The following is a 20,259-nucleotide window of genomic DNA, read 5'->3' as shown; positions in this document are numbered from 1 at the left end:
CTGTAATGTTACTTTTAGTGTATTTTTTTGTTTGTTTCTTCTTTCAGCTGTTGCAATAATTAGTCACTTCTGTATCAGGGTCAACTTTAACATCTACACGGAGCCAGCCAAAACCCAAAACACAGGCAACATGAGGGTCACAGTGTGATCGCTTACTGATTCAACTTCTGTGTCATCTCCTCCGGCTCTCTACAATCACCTGTACTGATTATAACATGGCATATGGTATATCATGGTTTAGTTGTGAGCACAGTCTTTCATTTCTGTCTCAATCTTACAGTAGTGATTTTATTGATGTTTCAGGACAGGAAATACTGTAAGTGTCTATGAATTACACTCAAATTACTTTTTTTTTCTGCTCACTTTGTTGCCTGACTACAGAAACAAGAACAGTATGTAAATGAGAACCATGAGCTCAGCATAAAAAACACAGACATAGAGGTTAATGTCAGTACCTACTGTATATCTTTAAATTATATTAACATGGATAATGATCAGATTTGGTTCCCTGGGGTGTCAAGATGAACCTGAGGTGACGCATGAAAACAGAGCCCTTTATCCGAAGTTGCCTCTTTGTAGTACATTATTGGCTAACTTTTTCTCCTCTGCCCCAAAAAGCATTCAAATAAAACAACCTAAGAAGGAAAAATTGCTCTTTGATTGAGCTCATCCAGTAACAAAGTGCTGCAGGTTGAAAGTGAGAATCCTAACTTTAATGAAACATTATTTCACCGTGTCTAAGAGCGCTTCCCTTTACAAAACCTCTGTCTTCCCTGTCCAAAGCAAGGTTTTCTTATGTCTCCTCTAAGAGCCTTACAGAGTTTTTAAAACTATCTTTTTCATCCCTGAAAGCTGCTGCTTTATTGTGGACAAAGCCGTGAAATGGAGAGAAATAGATACTCAACATTGCACTTAGTTTTAATGGGTTTGCCAAGAACCAATACGCTTTCTTCATTCTCTCCCTCTTTTTTTCTGTAATGGTAAGTTTGCTAGAAAGAAAGCTGAATGATGAATGAGCACGAGGCCACCAAGCTGCTGAAGGTGAAGAAAAATGCATGAATAAGCAAGAGACGGGGAAAACATCTCTAGAGAAGGTCAGAGATAAGAAGAGAGGAGTATCAGCAGATCAGCGACAGATGCAGAAACTGGCTGTTGGATGGTTTAGTTTTCTGCTGCATTATACTGAGATGAAGTTTTGTGTGCGTATGTGCAGCACAGAAGTGGATGTATGGAGGACTGGACAGCAACATGCTTCTGCAGTACATCGCCTGGGTCACCTACCCTGTAGTACTCATCACTTTCTCAGCAGGATTCACGCAGATACTGGCGCCTCAGGCTGTGGGTAAGACACACACACGGTACATACAAAAACCTATTTATTCTTATCACTAATTCATAGTCATTTTTCTGTGTTTGAATAATGTAATTGGCTCTGTAGTGCACCGTAAGGACTCCAAGGACATGCAGCTGTACATCTCTTAGTGGTCACATCTGCAGGGTATCCATAAAAGATACGTCTGATGAGATGTGCATACAGAAAACGATTTAAATATCAATCAGATTCTTCCCTTCACCCATCCCCCTCACTCTTCATTTATTCTTCTCCTCACTCTCTCTCTCTCTGTAATTGCTTTCTTTCAACTCATCTTTTCTCTCCACTCCATCATCCCACCTGGCATGTCTCTCTTCTCATTTCTCAGGTTCAGGTATTCCTGAGATGAAGACGATACTCAGGGGGGTGGTCCTGAAGGAGTATCTGACTTTTAAGACCTTTGTGGCCAAAGTCATTGGCCTGACCTGTGCTCTGGGCAGCGGGATGCCACTGGGAAAAGAGGTAGAGGGTCTTTTTCTCCTTCATCTGTCCCAATCACAGTCTTCTCGGCTTTACAAATTACAAATGACAGATTGCTTGACAGTTCTTGAAGTTTCCTATCTGGAGGATTTAATAGTCTTGCTTCTCCTAGTCTCATTAAAGTCATACCAGCGAAAATATAAACGGGATTTACTGCTGATAGCAGCTGCATTTCCCATTCAGTGGGGTAATAAAGGAGTTTAAATGTGAGTCTGAGCAGGGTTTAATCGTGGAAAGGTGTTTGAATAATGTCCCTGAACCTGAATGCAGCACGCTCTGCGTAGTGTTTAAATGTGCTTGCAGTTATATCCCGTTTACTAACATCTTTCTCCGTCCTTCCTCTCAGGGACCCTTCGTTCATGTCGCCAGTCTGTGTGCTGCTCTCCTCAGCAAATTCATGGCTGCTCTTTTTGGGGGGATTTACATGGTGAGAATGGTAAACAAACTACTATACAGATCTCTTAGCAGACTTTAGCACAGAATTTAATTTTGAGCTCCATCCCCTTACATCTCTAAGGAGAGTCATAATTACTAACCATCCATCCGTACAGTAGCAAAGTGAAACCAAAAAAACAGGAGTTGCTCTAAGTCTGTGTGTCAAAAATGAGTGATGGTTCATGAGGGCACGCTTAGAGGTCTCATTTTCTTCCCCTTTGTAGCAAACTAATGCAAGTCTTACATGTTCTCGCAATGTGCCTTCTTTCATTTTTTAGTTCAAAATACTACAAAGATGCTTATTTTCACCATGACTGTATGACCCCTGGTGTTAGCCCTGTTCTAAATGGGCTGTTCTGCTGTGAAAACCACTGAGCTGCTGTTCCTGCCCCGCTCCAGAAAGTACACTCTTCATCTTTGATTGACAGTAAGAGGCAGTTGACCATACGGCTACTGACACCAGGACTTTCTATCACTTCCAACCTTCTCTTTGAGCAATCTACATGGACATATTGCTGAATTCGATATTTTATCAGTGCAGAGCAGCAGCCTGAGAAAAAGCTCTTAAGTCACTGCCGGTTAACATGTTGCACTTTTTCATACTCATTCTATTTTCTGATGACAAAAACTGAAAAATGTGTAAATGAGAACATTTTGGGAGGATTAGGACTGAATTGAAATGCAGTATATGTGAGCACAGAGTGCAGGAGAGAAGCACACCGATGTCAACACAGGTTGAGTTTAGGTTTCACTGAAGCACAACAGGTGACATAAAAACATAGTAACTCACCCAGTCCTTGTTTATTAGTTCCTCAGATGCTGGAAGTGCATGAAGACTTTTCACATCTTAACAGCTTTTAGTTGAAAAATACCGCAAAATACAATAATATGGGTTTTTATCACATTGGATCTTTAAGGTTCAGAATAAGGTCTTAGGTTTGAGATTTGTTTATGGCTGAAAAGGACAAAAATCCACCCAGAATGCTTTAAATTTTTGAACAGACGATGTTTTTTGGGTTCCAGAGCACATTTGGATGTTTGATGTTATATTCTTCTTATTCTCACAGATAACTTGCCAAGTATAGGATAAAGACATGTCATGCTGAGATACAACATGTTCAACTGGCAGAATTCAGCGGCAGAAATATTTCCAATGAATCTTAAACTCCTGATTGCAATGAGTCAGCATGGTATTACTTGTATTGTCCGCAAATGTAAAAACAACAATGCATTTTTGGCCATTTGAAGACAGTTAACAATAGAAGGGGCTTGTCTATGAAACTACACACAAACAGAAAACATAAGAAATGTTTTTACTTCATCAATCATCAACAGTAAATGTCCAGATTTCAAATTTGTCTCTCAAGGTCAGTTGAAGGCGCCCTTGTGGAAAACAGCATTTTGCACTCACGTTCAGCTACAGAAACACACAGGCAGGGATTTGTAGTGAGGTCTGTTTACGTACTGATTGTAGCCTGAAAGTGGGGCAGTGTATGAGTCCCCAAATCTACATGTGGAAAGTGAAAAAGCAGCGTTAGCAGCTCGCTCATTGCCACCACTGAGGTGACCTTCAACCAGCAGCATATTAGGCTTACTTTGTCCCGCATTAAGAGGAGCAGCGTATCAAATCACACAAAACTCTAAAAATATTTCAGATCATTTTCACTGTGCTACTTGAACCCAGCTGACTCAGTAAACATCACTGCAAGTCAAACGTCAAAATTGGACAGTGTGAAAATTACACAGTTAAGCCTCATCTTCCAGGTTTTTCATTAGCCGCAATTTGACCTTCTTTTGGTGAATACCTATTTTAATCAAACCAGCAGAGACAAGCAAACTGTTTGATCCAATTGACTGGGCAGCTTCCATGTAAGTGAGAACCAGACGTTCCTTAGAAAGAGCAGCGATCTGTGTGAAACCTCTTCGTCTGCACGTTGAGTATAAACTCACAGCCAGCTGGAACCAGGTCAAGTCCATGAGGCAAATGATGGGGACACTCCATTACAATATTACAGTATGTTATATGTTGTAAGTACATGGGGAAGAAAAAAAAAACACTTATAGCTTACAAGATGTTGAGTGGCTCATTTAATCTGCAGTCTGTAAACAGCTAATGTGAACTTAAAAGAATGGAGGACGCCCACTCTAGGAGGATTCTTTTCCATCTTTATGCTCTCTCTGTTGACCCTCACATATGTGAAAGAAGAAAAACACACAGTTATTCTTTGAAAAATCTTTGATGCTTCTTTGACTTTCTGCCGTTCCCCAGGACACACACTCACCTCCACTCATGTGAGACCTCAGCCCGGCCTTCTGTCTATTTCTGCTCTGGATACTGTGCTGTGCTTCTCCTCGCTGCACCAACATCAGCGTGGAGGAAGATAGACTGCAGTGATGTGGAGGAAGAAAAAACGCGTGTCGGCACAGTTAGAAAAGACCCAAATAATCCAGGGGTCAACCACACAACCAGGAAACATAATCAGTCTGGGAAAATGTTAATTCCGCCCACGGTGGAATCAAGACTGTGTTTGCTGAAGCTCATTCGCTGCTTGTTTGATTTTGTGTAGTTTGGATTTCTGCCAGGAGGAGGATAAAAAAAAAACAAGGTAACCTCCACACTCACACATATTTCTGTCTTTTTTTTTTTCACTTTTACTGCTAAAGGAAGAGGCCTTTGAGGGAAGCAAGGTATGAATGCACGAGTCAGATAGTTTCTTTATTGCCAGTTCCATCAACATCAATAATCCATGCTGTCCATTTCAGCCTCTGAGATAGATTGATGTCTTTCCATTTGTCTGCGCCGTTTGGTTCTGTTCAGTGAACCGTCGCAGTGAGACATCGATCTGTGTTGCCTTTGCTTCAATACCAACATCTCATTCCATGATTTCAACACTCAATCCTGGTTTTTCAATCATGGCCTCCCGTGTACCTGTGCTCTAATATGTAATCTCACCGAATGTGAACAGATGCAGCAGCTTTACAGTAAAACGGCCGCATTTGTAAGCTGGAAGTGATTTTTGTTATTCAGGAGAAATGCATTTCTTTTGTGTGCCTTGTGGGTTTGTGGCGTTTTGCATGTGCGTATACACCTGTTGGGATACATGTGTGTGTTTTTGTATGTGTGTATATCTGACTGTTCTTGGACAGAACGAGCTGAGGAACACGGAGATGCTGTCGGCCGCCTGTGCGGTGGGTGTGGGCTGCTGTTTTGCTGCCCCTATTGGAGGTAAGACAACGTGGCCTAAGCCTGTGATTGAATTGGATCTAATTATTGTAGATAATTACAGGAGCTAATTAGATGAAGAGAATATTTACCCCGCTAGCAGAAGAGGATGCCAGTGTTGGTCAGTGTGCTCGTCTAACTCCTTGATTCAGACCAGCATTCTGCATCTCAACAAATATTAGTCAGACATACATTTCATTTTGCATGAATATTCGTGTTTCCCATTGTTTTAGGTAACCTTGAGACGTTTGTGCCACTGTAAGGTCAATTTTCAACAGTTCAATGTATAATAAAGCATCTAAATTAGGAGTCCTTTTTAGTGATATTTCTACAGGTAAAAATCACTTGCAGCTCTTCCCCTCGGCATTTTGAGGTGTTATTGTGACTTTGAGCTCATTATGTAACCAGCAAAGGGAAACATAAAGTAGTGAACTTGACATTTACCTCTGCAGGAGCTGGTAGTGACCAAAACAAAGCTGAAAGAGGATAATAGAATACATTCTCTATTCTTCTTGCATGTCTGCTTAATGTGTAAATTAGGAGCTGTTGACTACGAAGTTGACAAAACTGTCAGTGTTACCATTTTTTTTTGGCCTCAAAAAATAATTTGTTGTAGGTTTAAGAGCTAACCACTGCAGATGTTCATAGCATCGACAAGATGAATACTTTTTTTTTTCAAACTTTTTATGTAGACTTTGTTCTGGATGTTCATGTTCTTTAGGGACGCCTACTTACGGAAAACGAAAAGTTCAAATTTCCATTTTTTTCTGAGCACTATAACAACTTTTCTGACATTTTTGTCAAATGCCATTAATAGGTAAAAACAATTTGTATTTAATATGATTTCATTGTGTTGTTATATTAGTTTGTCGCTCTGTTTTTCATTGTATGTAAAATATGTAAAACACTGACTTACATCTGTGTTTCATACTTGCTGTATAAGTAAAACTCCCAAGTTTTTTTCCTCAGCTTCCAACAGAGTAACACAATCTTTATTAGCATTCTTCCGTCATCTATGGATGAAGACTAAAATAACCCAGGTTGAGGGCCTTAAGTTATAATTAATTTAACAAATGACTTCTCCTGTGTACACTGTTTAATAGAACAGATGCTTGTGGCCACACGTCCAGAGGCAGGTGGAGCTTGTTTTTGGGACATGATTGACACCTTGTCTCATTCATTTAGAGCAACTGGACTAACTCATACTGACATCAGAACAGTATTTACTATGCATTCACTGATCAGAGTAGGTACATGATTCGCAGCACAACAATCAGCAACGCAAACAGGTCATGTGAGATAGAATATACTTATTTTTAAAGTTAATAATGAAAGTGAAAACCCTAAAAGATGATAGCTTTAAAGACTAGAAATGAGCTGTTTAATGAACAGATCACGAATTGACAGCTTTTCTAATTATCAGACAGTAATTTTTATAATTTCTGTGGTTTTTGGACATTTTTTAGACAAAATGAATAATCACTTGATGAATGATAGTGAAAATACTTATTTGCAGTCCTATGAATGGTTAAAAATGTGCTTTTTAATGTCTTGAACATACAGTTTCGATGTGTTTGTGCCTTGCAGGGGTGCTGTTCAGTATTGAGGTCACGTCAACGTTTTTTGCGGTGAGAAACTACTGGAGGGGCTTCTTCGCTGCTACCTTCAGTGCTTTCATATTCAGAGTGCTCGCTGTGTGGAACCAGGAGGAAGGTAAAGTAGGAGAGAGATAGTTTCTCTTTTCAGATTTGTTTTGTGTGACTTTACCTGGTGCCATTATGCTTTTCAACATCTGTCATATTCTGGAACACATTTTGTGCTCCCATCTGTAAACCACTATAATCCATTTTCATTCATTAACACGTTGCTGTATAGTGTCCACAGAGTGAGAACACTTTTCTTCTCCTCAGAGACCATCACTGCTCTCTTTAAGACCCGTTTCCGTCTGGACTTCCCGTTTGACCTTCAGGAGCTGCCGGCGTTCGCCATCCTCGGGTGAGTGTGTTTCTGGCACCACATAAAATGGATCCCAGAGCAGTTCATCGCCTGAGTTACTGAGGAGCTTTTATTGAGTCCTTCTCTGAAGCCTCCTAGTGGTCCCATTCCCGTTAGGAGTCTGAAGGTTGATGTGTATTCGATGAATGGGGCATGAAATTAACTTTTTACTCTACTGATTATAAGCAGAGACTGTATCCAGATCAGCATGTGCAAAGTTTGATTTGTTTCATGGCAAAATGTTTTAAATAGGGAGAAACAATAAATTAACATTGGTCTTCTGTTTTGCCCTGTGTGTTTGTGCTTGTAGGATTGCCTGCGGTTTTGGTGGTGCTCTGTTTGTCTACCTGAACCGGCTGATTGTCGAGTGCATGAGGAAGCAGAAGACTATTAACAAGTTCTTGCTGAGGAAGTGAGTATCTTATTCCAAATTTGCACACAATCTTCCCCTTTCATCCTCTTTTTTCCAGCTTAAAGGGACAGTTTGACATTTTGAGAACACTCCTATTTGCTTCCCTGCTGAGAGTTTGATGAAAAGATCAATGTAGCTGCTGCCAGAAGAAGGCGAGCTTTGCTCAGACTGAAAACAGGCGAAACCTGTGAATCCAGATCTAACAAATGGTAAAAACATCAGCTTCTCTAAACCTCACTAATATATAACATTTTACATCTTTTTTTGTTTGATCTGTTCAAAACCATGTTGTGCTTTAATGAGTCCCCCACATTACTCACCATTAAACTAAAAATTTTCCCTTTTTACATTTTGATTTTTGTGCTAATTAGTGTAAAATAATGTCTGCTGCCTGGAGCTTCATATACAGTGGAAAGACATCTGAATAGTATTGATCTTCTCATCTTGTTCTCTTCAACAAAGCAGAGAGCTAGTTTGAGGTTCCCAAAATGGCAAAGATGCACCTAAAAGAGTCACATTTCAGCACTTCAATATATATTTAACTCCAAAAGTAACCAAATGCTTGCTAATCTTGTCACAGCACTTGTGTTTAAAATTGGCTTCGCTCTCTGTGTCACAGTGTTAATGTTGCACTTTGAAATTTAGGTAAAGGCCTTGTATGAATTGGGTCAGTTTCACACACATCATAAGGACCTATTTATATACTCTCCATCGACGCCACCTTGAAATCAAATATGCATATACAGTATGACAAGCACACCCATTAATGACCCCACAGTCCATCTCTTCCTGTCAGGCGTCTGGTGTATCCTGCACTCGTCACCCTGCTGGTCTCCACACTCACGTTCCCCCCGGGCTTCGGGCAGTTCATGGCTGGACAGGTGAGAAAATGCTTTCACACTCCTTTGACAGTATAAAAGCAGGGCTTGACTGCTGTGAGATGATTGATGGTCATTTTAAATGAAGTGAGAGCTGGTGTCAGGTTATGGGTCATTTTGTGCTCCTCATAGTTGATAGCAGAGGCTGTTCAATTGCTGGAATGCTTTCTCATTTCGCTAATGAATATTGTTTCAGGGGTTCATAACTCATGTTTATTGTGTTTTTATACAGTCTTTATTAGACCTTGTGCTTCTCCGTTGAGTTGTGACACGAGATTGTAACACTGTGTTGTCGGTGTCAAGTAAAACCAAGCATTGAAGCTCTGGTTCAGAACAAAATAAAGGATGCAGACACATTGGATGGATGGATGGATGGATGGATGGATGGATGGATGGATGGATGGATAGATAGATAGATAGATAGATAGATAGATAGATAGATACTTTATTAATCCCAAGGGAAATTGAAGCATTGTAATTTCTGACACAGCAAAGTGAAATGAAGTTTGAACTGTTTTTAGGCAGAGATACATAGTTTTCTTGTCTTTTTTTGTTGTTGTTTTCTGCTTTTGTGCCAGTGTTCCTAAGCTGCTGTCACAAACGCCTGCCTAACCCAGCCATTTAAGATCATATTGAGCCTTTCAGACTCTTGGAACAAGAAAAAAATAAGTAGTTTTCCTATGCATCCTTTCTTATTTTCAAATAGTGATGGTCATTTAGGTGAAAATCTTGCCACAAAATAGACAAACAAAGCTCGTTGCACTGGTATCAAGAAAGGTGCTCGTGCTTCTTTTATTTATTTTAATCAGGGTGATGCTGCAGATTTTTGGTCATACTGGGAGCCTTTTTAGTGAGGTCACAGATTTGGTCCAGACTAAAATGTGTCAAACTCTTTCAAAGTGCTATAAAATTGTGTGCAGACATGCATGGTATCCAGAGGATGAACCCCAGTGAGTTTAATAGTTTCCTTTTACACCAGCACTGGGTCAAATTGCTAATGCTTTCAAAACTTTGGTGTATGGTTAAATACTAGAAACTGTTATGACATTCCCATCAGCCTTAGCTGAACCTTGTGTACATGCTAGTTAGAAAATATTAGCATCCTAACATGCAAAACTAAGATAGTAAACAAAGTATGTGTTCTATGTGTAAGTTGCTAGCAGTGCCGTGGACTGTTGTCTTGTTATTACTTGCTATCTTAACTACTATTGCACCCTCTTGCAATGAATTTTGCATTCCTTCCTGATCCATGTGACAGTTAGTATGTTGGTCTATTCCAGGTATAAAACACCACCAGTTTAGGGAAATATTTCAAAAAGAGAAGATGATGTGATGTATTTATTGCTCCTTTTCACCTTTTCAGAAAGCTGAGCTCCATCAGTTTACAGCCACTGGCTCAGCTGCAGCTGCGCTGTTTGGCTGAGCTGAAGCTGTGGCTGGATGTGGTTGCTGCTCAAATCTTGTGTGCACTTGTGGCAGATTCGATGGTGCTACATGTGCAGCTCTGCTCTTTATTGCTCCTATAGCAGTAGCCAAGAGGGCAACTCTAAGCTACAGTGGAACCTGCTTCTATCAGACAGATGTGACAGATGTGTTACTATTACACCAGTTCTGAAACACCGTGGCCTTAGTCCAACACTGAGCTGGCATGAGCATCACTGTGACACACACACACACACACACACACACACACACACACACACACACGCACACACACACACACACACACACACACACACACACACAACAACCAGAGCACACCTATGGATGCAGCTACAATCCCGGTTAGAGTCTGTCTCAGTCAGCACTTGGTGAGAAAGTTGGCTAAATTATCTCCTTATTTATCTAATGTATCTGCAGTGTTTACTGCAGAGCAGCTGCAGCTGAGGGTATTACTACATAATACCTGATACTGTTTTGTAAAACAGCTCTCTTCTCTGTATGGATTGAAGAGAATGCAAAAGTTATTGCAAGGAAACTAAATTTTGTCACTAACTCCTTGGGAGCCTCATACTGAACTGACCAATTTAGATTTTTTTTTCTGTTGTATTTTGCAGTGCATTGAAAACATATGGTCTTTGTATATATATATAATTAACTCTCTAAACCCCAGGCATTGTCTGGGCATTTTTTGTTTGCCACATTTTATTTTTATTCACTATGGGTTCATTTCTCACTGCAATATAAAGTCCTGCACCTCTATGGAAGCAGCACAACCATGACTAGAAGTAGAGAGAACTCAACCATATCGTCTGTGCAACATGACAGTTACAATTCCATAAACCATAATAAAAAAAAACAAAGTTGAGTAAAAATTGATTATTTATTTTACAGAAACTGAAAAAAACTGGAATCAACATTTACAACAAATACAGTGAGAATAAAGTGATTTTAATGAAATATCATGATTTTTAAGTTTAGATTTATTTTTCCCACCAGAATTGTACCTCAGATATGATATAATTGAGGACAGTCTGAAAGTTAAAAATCCAATGATTTTTCCCGTTTTTGCGGGGTTTTTTTGGCTCTGATAAATCATTTAATTTTGGCAGTTTTTCAAATTATTACATGCCTTTCAAACCAGCCAGCGGGTTTGGGATCCAGAGGGTTAATTTCAGCACACCATGGTGCACCACTTAGTATCATTAGTGCTATCTGAGAAGTCCTAGGTCAAACAATAAAACATTTTAAGCATATCAACAAATGAAACACACAGTTACACATTCAGTTCAACAGGCTCAGTTTGTTAGCACATTGAATTTGAAGTAAAATAACTAATGCTACGTCAGAGTGTTGAGTTTCAGTTTTAATTTGAACACACTTAGATTAGATTGAAAAGAACAGTGTGGGAGACACAGCCCTTTTGACACATTGGCCAAAACTGCAGGGGTTCAAAACGCTTGGCTAATGATTGTTTCTCTTCCAGAAAATGTAGATGAAACCTTTGTTGTTGACTTTATGAAAATATTAGGGTCTCCTAAACAGCCCTGTCAGACATTTGGGGCCGTAAATGGACGTAAACAGATGTTCAGACAACTTTTTCTTGTGTCGACCAGCTGACGCAACACGAGTCTCTGGTCGCTCTGTTCGACAATCGCACATGGTGCCGTCAGGGCGTGGCAGAGGAGTTCGACTACATCAGCCACCATCACGCCTGGAAACACCCCCAGGTCAACGTCTTCATCACGCTCATCCTCTTCATCATCATGAAGGTAGGCCATGGACATGCCTGAAGAGCTGTGTGCAAATTTTAGCCACTAAAATCAAAGAGAGAGTGACTTTGAACAGAAACATAATCAAAAAAGGCTGTGCTGTGAGAGCCGTTTGCTTTTAAAGCAGCATCAGTTCTCCTGATACACTGTTCTCTGTGGATTTTGTCTCAGTGACTTTTCCCTCTTCATGTGATCGCACACTGACTCCATGAGTTTAAGATCAAGACTCCGTGGGGAGTCAAACCATCTGTTGTGGGACTGCTTGTTCTCTTGGTCACTGTAGCCGGCTCTTTAGGACTTTGGCTTTATGTTTGGGTTTGTTGTCAGGACACAGAATGAATTTGGGACTGATCAGACCCCTCTCTGTTAGTACTGCGTGTTGGATAGGAACCCCAACAGCGCTTCAGACTTTTGTGTACCACTCTGTGTAGAAAATGTGAAGAATTTAAATAGTTTTTAAGATCCCTCATCTGTACTTTTCTCTCTGTTTCAGTTTTGGATGTCCGCTGTGGCTACCACGATGCCTGTTCCATGTGGGGCCTTCATGCCAGTTTTTCTTATCGGTGAATAAAATCTACAGTTTTCCAATGGTTTTTACAGCATACTTTAGGTAAATCTCCCTGAAAAATAACCTCTTTCTGTGTCCGTGTGTGACCAACAGGTGCAGCGTTTGGCAGACTTGTTGGAGAGATCATGGCAACCATGTTTCCTGACGGCATACATGCCGATGGCAGTGTGTATCCCATAGTTCCTGGTGGTTATGCTGTAGTAGGTGCGTTGCTTGGAAAGACTTTTTTTTTTACGCAGTTAATTCATGATTTTGTATCTAATTTACCTTTAAATTAATTTTCAGGCCTTTTCCACTTTCCCTCAGCCGTGCATGATTGAAATTGCTGCAGTGGCAAAGTTGCAGCCATTTTTATCACTTTATACCAGTTTATAGAAAGTAACTGATGAAAATCAATTCTTCCTAAATTGAACTTTACATTTTGGGTCAAAGTAAAATGGAAAATCATTCAACGCAAAATTACCACGGTCGTGTCTCGCTGAGTGCTAAAATGTTATGAATGAGGACAACATCCTGCAGAAATCCTGTTTGGATTTGCTCTGTTGCAGAGCACTCATCTGATTAATAGGACACATTCAGCTTTCACACTTGATATTGAAAACTGAACAGCCTAAATTGTACCTTCTGCTGACCACACACTAAACCTTTGTCTAAAAAACATTTTTCTTTGATTCACACCCACTCTACACAGGTGCTGCAGCTCTATCTGGTGCCGTCACCCACACTGTATCCACAGCAGTCATAGTGTTTGAGCTGACTGGTCAGATCTCCCATATCTTGCCTGTGATGATCGCAGTTATCCTGGCCAATGCTGTGGCCCAGTCGCTCCAACCATCCCTGTACGACTCCATCATTCGCATCAAGAAACTTCCTTATCTGCCTGAGCTGGGGATGGGACATCACGAGTGAGTCTGCAATCTATTTGCACTGATTTGTTTTCTTTTTTATTCCTCTTCTTCATTTTCTTTCCCCTCTCTTGCCTTTAATTTCCTTCCCCTTTGTTTCCACATCTTCTGCTCCTTTTTTCCAGTCACTTAGCCTTCATCTTCTCCTCCGTGTTTCAGGAAATATAATATCCGTGTGGAGGACATCATGGTCAGGGATGTGCGCTTCATCACTCTCAACTCCACCTACCGGGACCTACAGGAGATGCTGCTGACTGGTCAGCTCAAAACACTGGCCCTGGTTGAATCCAGAGGTAACATAGTACGCATATACAGCTCTTTATTGCTTGGCACAGGCTCTTAACTCCAATTAAAGGTGGAGTATGCTATTCTAAATCAATAAAAACATTTTTAAATTGGGTGAATTCACGGTTTGATGTTCAGTACAGAGTCCTGGCCTTCTAAATGGGAAACAAATAAAGTGTCTAAAAATGAAAGTGTCCCATGTCCCCAGTGTGTATTTCAATTTTTCAGCTCAAAATACTGCAAAGATGGTTCATTTTACTATGACTATATATCTATAAGTTTTAGCCTTGTTCTAAACAGCTTGTTTTAGCATCTGAAGAGCTGAAACCTGACCTCCTGCTGTTCACACCCTCTACCTGAAAGAAGCTCTCTCTGCCTCTGTGATTGACAGAGCAGAGAAAAACAGTTGAATGAGTGTATAAGACCAGGACTTTCTATCGCTTCTGACTTCCTGTCTGAGCGATCATTTGACATGGAAATATCACTGAGTTCACAGCACAGCTGGCGTTTTTAACTCGTGTTTGGTGAATTTGTCAGTCTATCAGACCACATGTTATGTTAAAAAAAAAACTGTATTTTTGCAGTGCAGCAGATTAAAAATTGCTCTGAAGTGACAGATGGTTAACTTGTAAGCTTTTATGGGCTGTACTTTAGTCATGATTTCATACTTGTTTCACTGTCTGACAACAGAAACAGAAGAACATGGAAATTAAAACATTTTTATAAAAAAATTGGCTGTATTAAAATGCAGTTTATGTGAGTACAGGAGAGCAAGAGAGAAACAAATGTCCACTCTGAAGTATAACAGGTGACATAAAAGCACAGTAAACCACCCAGTCCTTGTTTATTGGCTCTGACCTGCCTGTATATGATCAAAACTTATGGCAACATTAGCAACGTTAGCCACACAATTAACAAATGTTAAGGATTTCCCTGTTGTTGTGGGGACATTGCCTTCAATAATAAAGGTAATCCACTGGGTCTTCAGTTCTTCAAAGGCTGGGGGTGCATTAAGACTGTTGTGTTCACTCTTGCAACCAACAGTAGAACATTTGATGTGATTCGCTTTGGCTGAGACATTGTAGAGTTAGCAGAAGCAGCTCTAGATGAGTAAATAGACCTGGTAGACTGAGAGGCAGCTGCTCATTTTGATTATGTAACAAAATGTCTTTGTATCTTAACAGCTTTTAGTTTACCACAAAACACGATACAAATAGATTTTCACTATATGGGACCTTTGAACAAAATCTTAATGCTTTAGAACAATTATGTTTTCTTCCAGCATTGTGGCCTCAGTTTGAGGTCTTACAATGTCTACGTGCTCAAATTCCAGTCCATGAAAAAAGAGCTGTTTGATGTGGAAGGCTTTAGAGAGCCCTAACTTTATGTGAACACTATTTAACACTTTTTGGATGATTATAACATAAACTGCACCAACCTTATCACCTGACACCAGTGTCCGATTTCACTAATGTTTTGGTTTGCACATTGAGATTTGGAAAGAATGAAGACTGTAATTGCAGCATTTCTGCTCATGGCTTTGGAATGAGATTTTCAGCGGTTGCATACAGTATAATGTCGTTTTTGTCCACATATTTTTGGGCATCTTCACAACTCTTTTGTGGCATTTTCAAAAGCCATCACCACTGAAATGAACAAAAGGTGACAATTAGATTCAACACACATTGGATTAATCTTGTAATATTTCACGCTGTGGGAAGAGAAGTAGTTATACATAAACGTCACAATAGTACGGACAAATCTCAGAACACCCACCTCTATATACTAGTCTAATTCACTTATTTAAATATACATGTTCACGATCATTTTATTTCTTCTTTGTCATTCTCTCTTCACCTGTTCCCTTCTCCCTCAGACTCCATGATCCTCCTGGGCTCCATAGAGCGACTTCAGCTCCAGTCTCTGCTGTCTCTTCAGCTGGGCCGCCAGCGGAGGCTCGAGTACCTCCGCCAGCTGGCCCAAGACAACGGCACCCATGATCACCTTCCCAGCCTGACCACCGACAGCACCCCCAGCTCGCCCTGCACCCACACCAACCTCAATGCCTCGGCCAACGCCGGCGCTCGCCAAGGGGTCCGCTTCCTGGTGAGCACCCAACAGGTGTGAGGCGTCCGGGGGCGCCAGGGCTGGGCTGGGGCCAAGTCTGGCTTGGGTTGGGTTGTAGCAGTAGTCTAAAAGTGGATCAGGCACAGCATGTGTGAAGCATGTAGCAGTAGGTAAAGGCACAGATGGAGTTTTTGGACTGCTGTTGTGGTAAGTGTTAGCAAGCTGTATAAATGTAATTTATTTGCACTTTTACATTAACACATGTCTTTTGTGTCTGTGTCGTCTGTGCCCTTACCTGTGCTGTCCTGTTTGTTCTACGTGCATGCGCTCGTATTTGTCTCTTCTGTGTTTTATGTGTGTGCGTGCATGTGCTTGTGTCTGGCTTTCTCTGTTAATCTATTTTCCATGTAGATCTCCACAGAGGAGTCTTCCTCCTTCAGCCCAGTGGTTTCCAACGTTCAGCTTCCTCTGAAATCCGCCTTGAAAACTGTGTCTGCCATCAGTGACACAGAGACGCCAAATAGTATGTATTTTACACCGCTACAAAAACACGCACAGACAGTAGGACAGACTGACGAGGGATATCAAGAACACATCAGTTTTAAAAGGTCAGGATTCAAGTGCAGATTTAACAAACCCTATCTTTTTACTTTCTCTTTGAGGCTCTCAGACCCTCTCCTGTGCTGACCAAGACAAGGAGCTGCTGGAGGTGAGTGCAAGAGCGAGAAACAGAGATTATGTATTTATGTGCGTGAGTGCAAGTGTACAGTAAGAGTGTGACATGCACTGTATGAGAGGATGTTTGTGCTCTCTCTGAGTCCACGCACATACCGTCCACCTCGTCGTCCTCCTGCCGCTGACAGGCAGGACCCACCCACAGGCAGCAGGGCTTTCCTGTGTGATCTCATGCCGTGGTCTCAGCCTTTTGTTTTAAAACCTCTGTGAGTCATTGCACCCTCACTGCACCGCACATTCACTGCCAGTCAAACATTTTTGAGCATCCTACATTTTAGCATTTTTTTGTTGTTGTTAAATTTTAAGCCGTGATGGTGTTATGTAGTGTGTTTTATGTATCTTTAACCCCTTTAGCGTCACTGACGGTGTGTCAGGTGTTTTAAACGTCCTCCAAGTGTTGTTGAAACTCACATGTTTTTAAATTGTAGTGGGGATCAAAGACAAAGCATATGCCAATCTGAATTTGGAGAGAGTATATGTAAAGTAATGTACAAGACATCTAGAATATTTTAAATTGATAGCAGTGCAGCCATTGACAACAGTCTTGAATGTGAATATTTCAGTCAGTAGACTCATCATCTAGCACAAACTCACCAATCACAAATTATTAGAAAACTGATTAATGATTTAACACTAAACCACCAAACCTGCTTTGAAATGCATGGTGTGTTTTTAAAAAAATCACCAATATGATGCCATTTATAAGAACTAGAAATTGTGGAAAACCGAAGTTGTTCAGATGTTCAACTTTCCACCAGTCTTTGAACTACTCATCTGTGACATGTGGTCCCATCTGAAAAATAATCACAACTAAACTTTTAACTGTGAAATTTAATCAAAATGATTTTATTTACAAGTTTCACTTTATAAATTGCCAAAAATGAACCTGGGCTGAGCTGTTTGACAGGAGACATGTAACGTAGCAAATTAAAAATGTAAACAGTAAAACATACATGGTTTGTAGAGTCACCATGATTTCCGAGGGTTAAGTCACTTAAAAAATGAAAAAGATATTTCTCCGTCAAAAATCTGTTTTTGTTCCCATATGAATCTGATTCTCAGAGAAGTTGGAACTAATAACAAAATAGATCTGTCCCAGCAGTTGTTGTAATGAACTGTAGCGTTTGAAGATGTTATTATTGACAACTGTGTTTCACAGATGAAATGTCTGCGAGATAAAATGCTTAGTCAGTGAAGTGGCTTCAGTGAGGAGCTGGAACAAGATGATTCAGTCCAGTTGTCTCAAGACAGTGTGGAGTAAGATGGCTTAAAGTTGCTAAAAGGGATGTTAGGGAACAACATAAAGGCACCGGGTGCTAAAAATGCTAAAATATGCGATGTTCAAGTTCCTTTTATCTGGCAGTGTATCTATCATCCAGCATTGTATTAACATTGGGCTTCTTGTACAGATTTCGTGTCCCCACCTTCATCTGTGGTGCAGTAATTATACCCTTTCAGCAACATTGTGCTCACATCACAGAGACTTCTCGCAGCAGAAGTCAGACTGGGATCCAATGTTGCAGCGACGCCATGTTAAGGGGGTAAAACTGTCCAGTTTCACTGATGCTGTGTTAATGTTGTGCTGTGTTGATGCCTTCTCTCCCCGGCCTTAAGAGCCCGGCTGGGCCGGCTCCTCCTGAAAAAAGAAAGCCCAAGCCCAAACGAGTGAGGATCTCCATGGCGGTAAGATTGTCTGCCGCCTAGAGACTGTTGCTTAGTAACCGTTGCCTTGCGACACACACGTAGTGAGTGCTGGACCAAAATATTTGTGGTGCACAAACCAAAGCGTTAGAGTGGCTTTGCAGAGAGAGCAAGAGAAAGTGTGTGTGAGGGAGGTGGGCAGGTTTAAATGTCTTTTGTTAAAGCAAATGTTTCATGAGCTGTCACTGTGAACTGCTGCTCATACTTATTGTCTGTGTGTGTGAGAATCTGTTTTTTGTTTTAAATGGTTGATTCTTTACATTTTCTTGGTGTTGTCAGTATAATCCTCTGGGTTCTAGCTGCACTGTGTGATTAATAAACCAAACTTTCCTTTTGGTCTGAAACTCTAGTAGACTCAAGGTATTAATGTTTCATTGGTTTACAGTTGTGTCTTTAATAACCGACACTGACACAAGCAAGTGACCCCTGAGTGATGTGTGTACTATGTTTACAAAAAAATGTAAAGTTTTGATTTGCAGTCTTACTCTATGTAAAACTTTGTGTATTTATCAGAACAAAGACATACTAACTGAATTTTCTCTTTTTCAGGATTCCACTGAAGTGGAAGATTGTATGACTCCCTCAGATGTGAGAACAAACTAACACATCATATTTTTAAAAAAGTTTAATAATTATGAGAGTTTAAAATATTAATAATAAGAGTTTAAAAGTTTGTGTCCTGTCATCCTTCTCCCTGTAGATAGCAGAGTGGGAGGAGCAGCAGCTCGATGAGCCGGTGGATTTCAAGAACTGCAAGATTGATCCTGCCCCCTTCCAGCTGGTGGAGCAAACATCTCTGCATAAGGTGCAATATAACCAAAAAGCCATCAACACACTGTGAAATAAATTTCACCCTTTACCCTCTGTGGAAAAATATTAATATTTATCTGTAAATACACACAAAAAAAGTGTGGAAGCCATGTGTATTTTTCCTTCTAATTACTGACAGAGTGTGATATTTGAAAAATTGATGGCTCTTGAATTACGTAAGCATTATGCTCTCAAAATATAATGGTATGTCTTCCAACCTAAGGTGCAAATGGAGGCATGAACATTTGCAGGTGTTTTTAAATCCATCAGCAAACATTATTAATATTAGTGCACAGTCATGATAAAACTGAGGACCTGATGAATGTGTTCACCTAATGACACTGGTCAAATTCTGAAATGTCACTTTAGGAGGTTTTTGTGCTCAGACTTCATGATCAGTCCGACCAATCAGTGTCATAGTGGAAGACCCGTACAGCACACTATACTGGACGCTTAAAGATGTCCCATTTCAGGATGATTTTTATCTTGCCTCGCCTGGTTTGACTGCTAAAAACACGGTCTATGGTGTTGAGCTGTAACATAACTGTAAACATGGCAAAGCAATAGAGGACTGATGATTTATTTCAATCCAGTCAACCTGCTTTCATTCAAGTGTCCCCCTAACATCAAGAGAATTACACCAAATCAATCACTACCTCTGCAGCCACACGCTGTACTTGTAAACTGTAATTGTATATTTTGTGATCACATGAACCTGTAAAGTTGGTCCCAGGCAAGTCTTTGGCGTCGTCTCATACAAACCATAAAACAGGGCCAGCTCCGAAGGGCTGGTCTGAATTTATGACTCTGGGACGCTTCGTCTGACACAGTGACCATGTTGAAAGGCAAAAATACGGTGCAGTCTGATCCCAGCATTACAGTTTACATAACCCAGATCCAAAATGCAAATGAGCCCCCTCTGAGTCTGTATCCAGGCCATGACCCACCTCTCCTCCTCTTCTTCCTCCTCCACAGACTCACACCATCTTCTCTTTGCTGGGTCTGGATCACGCATACGTGACCAGCATGGGACGCCTGGTCGGAGTGGTTTCTCTGAAAGAGGTGTGTTTCCTTCATTTTAATCTATGATGTTTTATTAATATGATCATTAATTCTCACCTTTCTTGACCTCTCTTTTTTTACTTCCACTGCTTGTGTTCTTTGCTGCTGGGTGATTCTCT

At 40.6% G+C, this 20,259-nt stretch overlaps 1 protein-coding gene across 8 annotated transcripts in view; it reads left to right on the top strand.

Annotated features, from left to right (window-relative positions):
- Window positions 1-20,259, top strand: part of clcn2a (chloride channel, voltage-sensitive 2a) — a 57,036-nt gene that overhangs the window by 33,123 nt on the left and 3,654 nt on the right. For 2 of the 8 annotated variants that reach the window (XM_035955282.2, XM_035955278.2), the window contains exons 4-24: window positions 1,214-1,342; window positions 1,701-1,834; window positions 2,199-2,288; window positions 4,952-4,975; window positions 5,435-5,513; window positions 7,098-7,223; window positions 7,421-7,505; window positions 7,816-7,917; window positions 8,696-8,798; window positions 11,852-12,007; window positions 12,501-12,570; window positions 12,669-12,779; window positions 13,267-13,480; window positions 13,640-13,773; window positions 15,642-15,886; window positions 16,244-16,355; window positions 16,495-16,541; window positions 18,182-18,250; window positions 18,818-18,856; window positions 18,969-19,073; window positions 20,054-20,140. In XM_035955282.2, coding sequence (XP_035811175.1) covers window positions 1,214-1,342; window positions 1,701-1,834; window positions 2,199-2,288; window positions 4,952-4,975; window positions 5,435-5,513; window positions 7,098-7,223; window positions 7,421-7,505; window positions 7,816-7,917; window positions 8,696-8,798; window positions 11,852-12,007; window positions 12,501-12,570; window positions 12,669-12,779; window positions 13,267-13,480; window positions 13,640-13,773; window positions 15,642-15,886; window positions 16,244-16,355; window positions 16,495-16,541; window positions 18,182-18,250; window positions 18,818-18,856; window positions 18,969-19,073; window positions 20,054-20,140 — 2,261 coding nt within the window. The other 6 variants (XM_035955279.2, XM_023285785.3, XM_035955281.2 and 3 more) reach the window with 6 other exon arrangements.

Source organism: Amphiprion ocellaris, chromosome 10, assembly GCF_022539595.1.
Source record: "Amphiprion ocellaris isolate individual 3 ecotype Okinawa chromosome 10, ASM2253959v1, whole genome shotgun sequence".
NCBI classification, from domain to species: domain Eukaryota; kingdom Metazoa; phylum Chordata; class Actinopteri; family Pomacentridae; genus Amphiprion; species Amphiprion ocellaris.
This window is presented reverse-complemented; position numbering and strand designations above follow the sequence as displayed.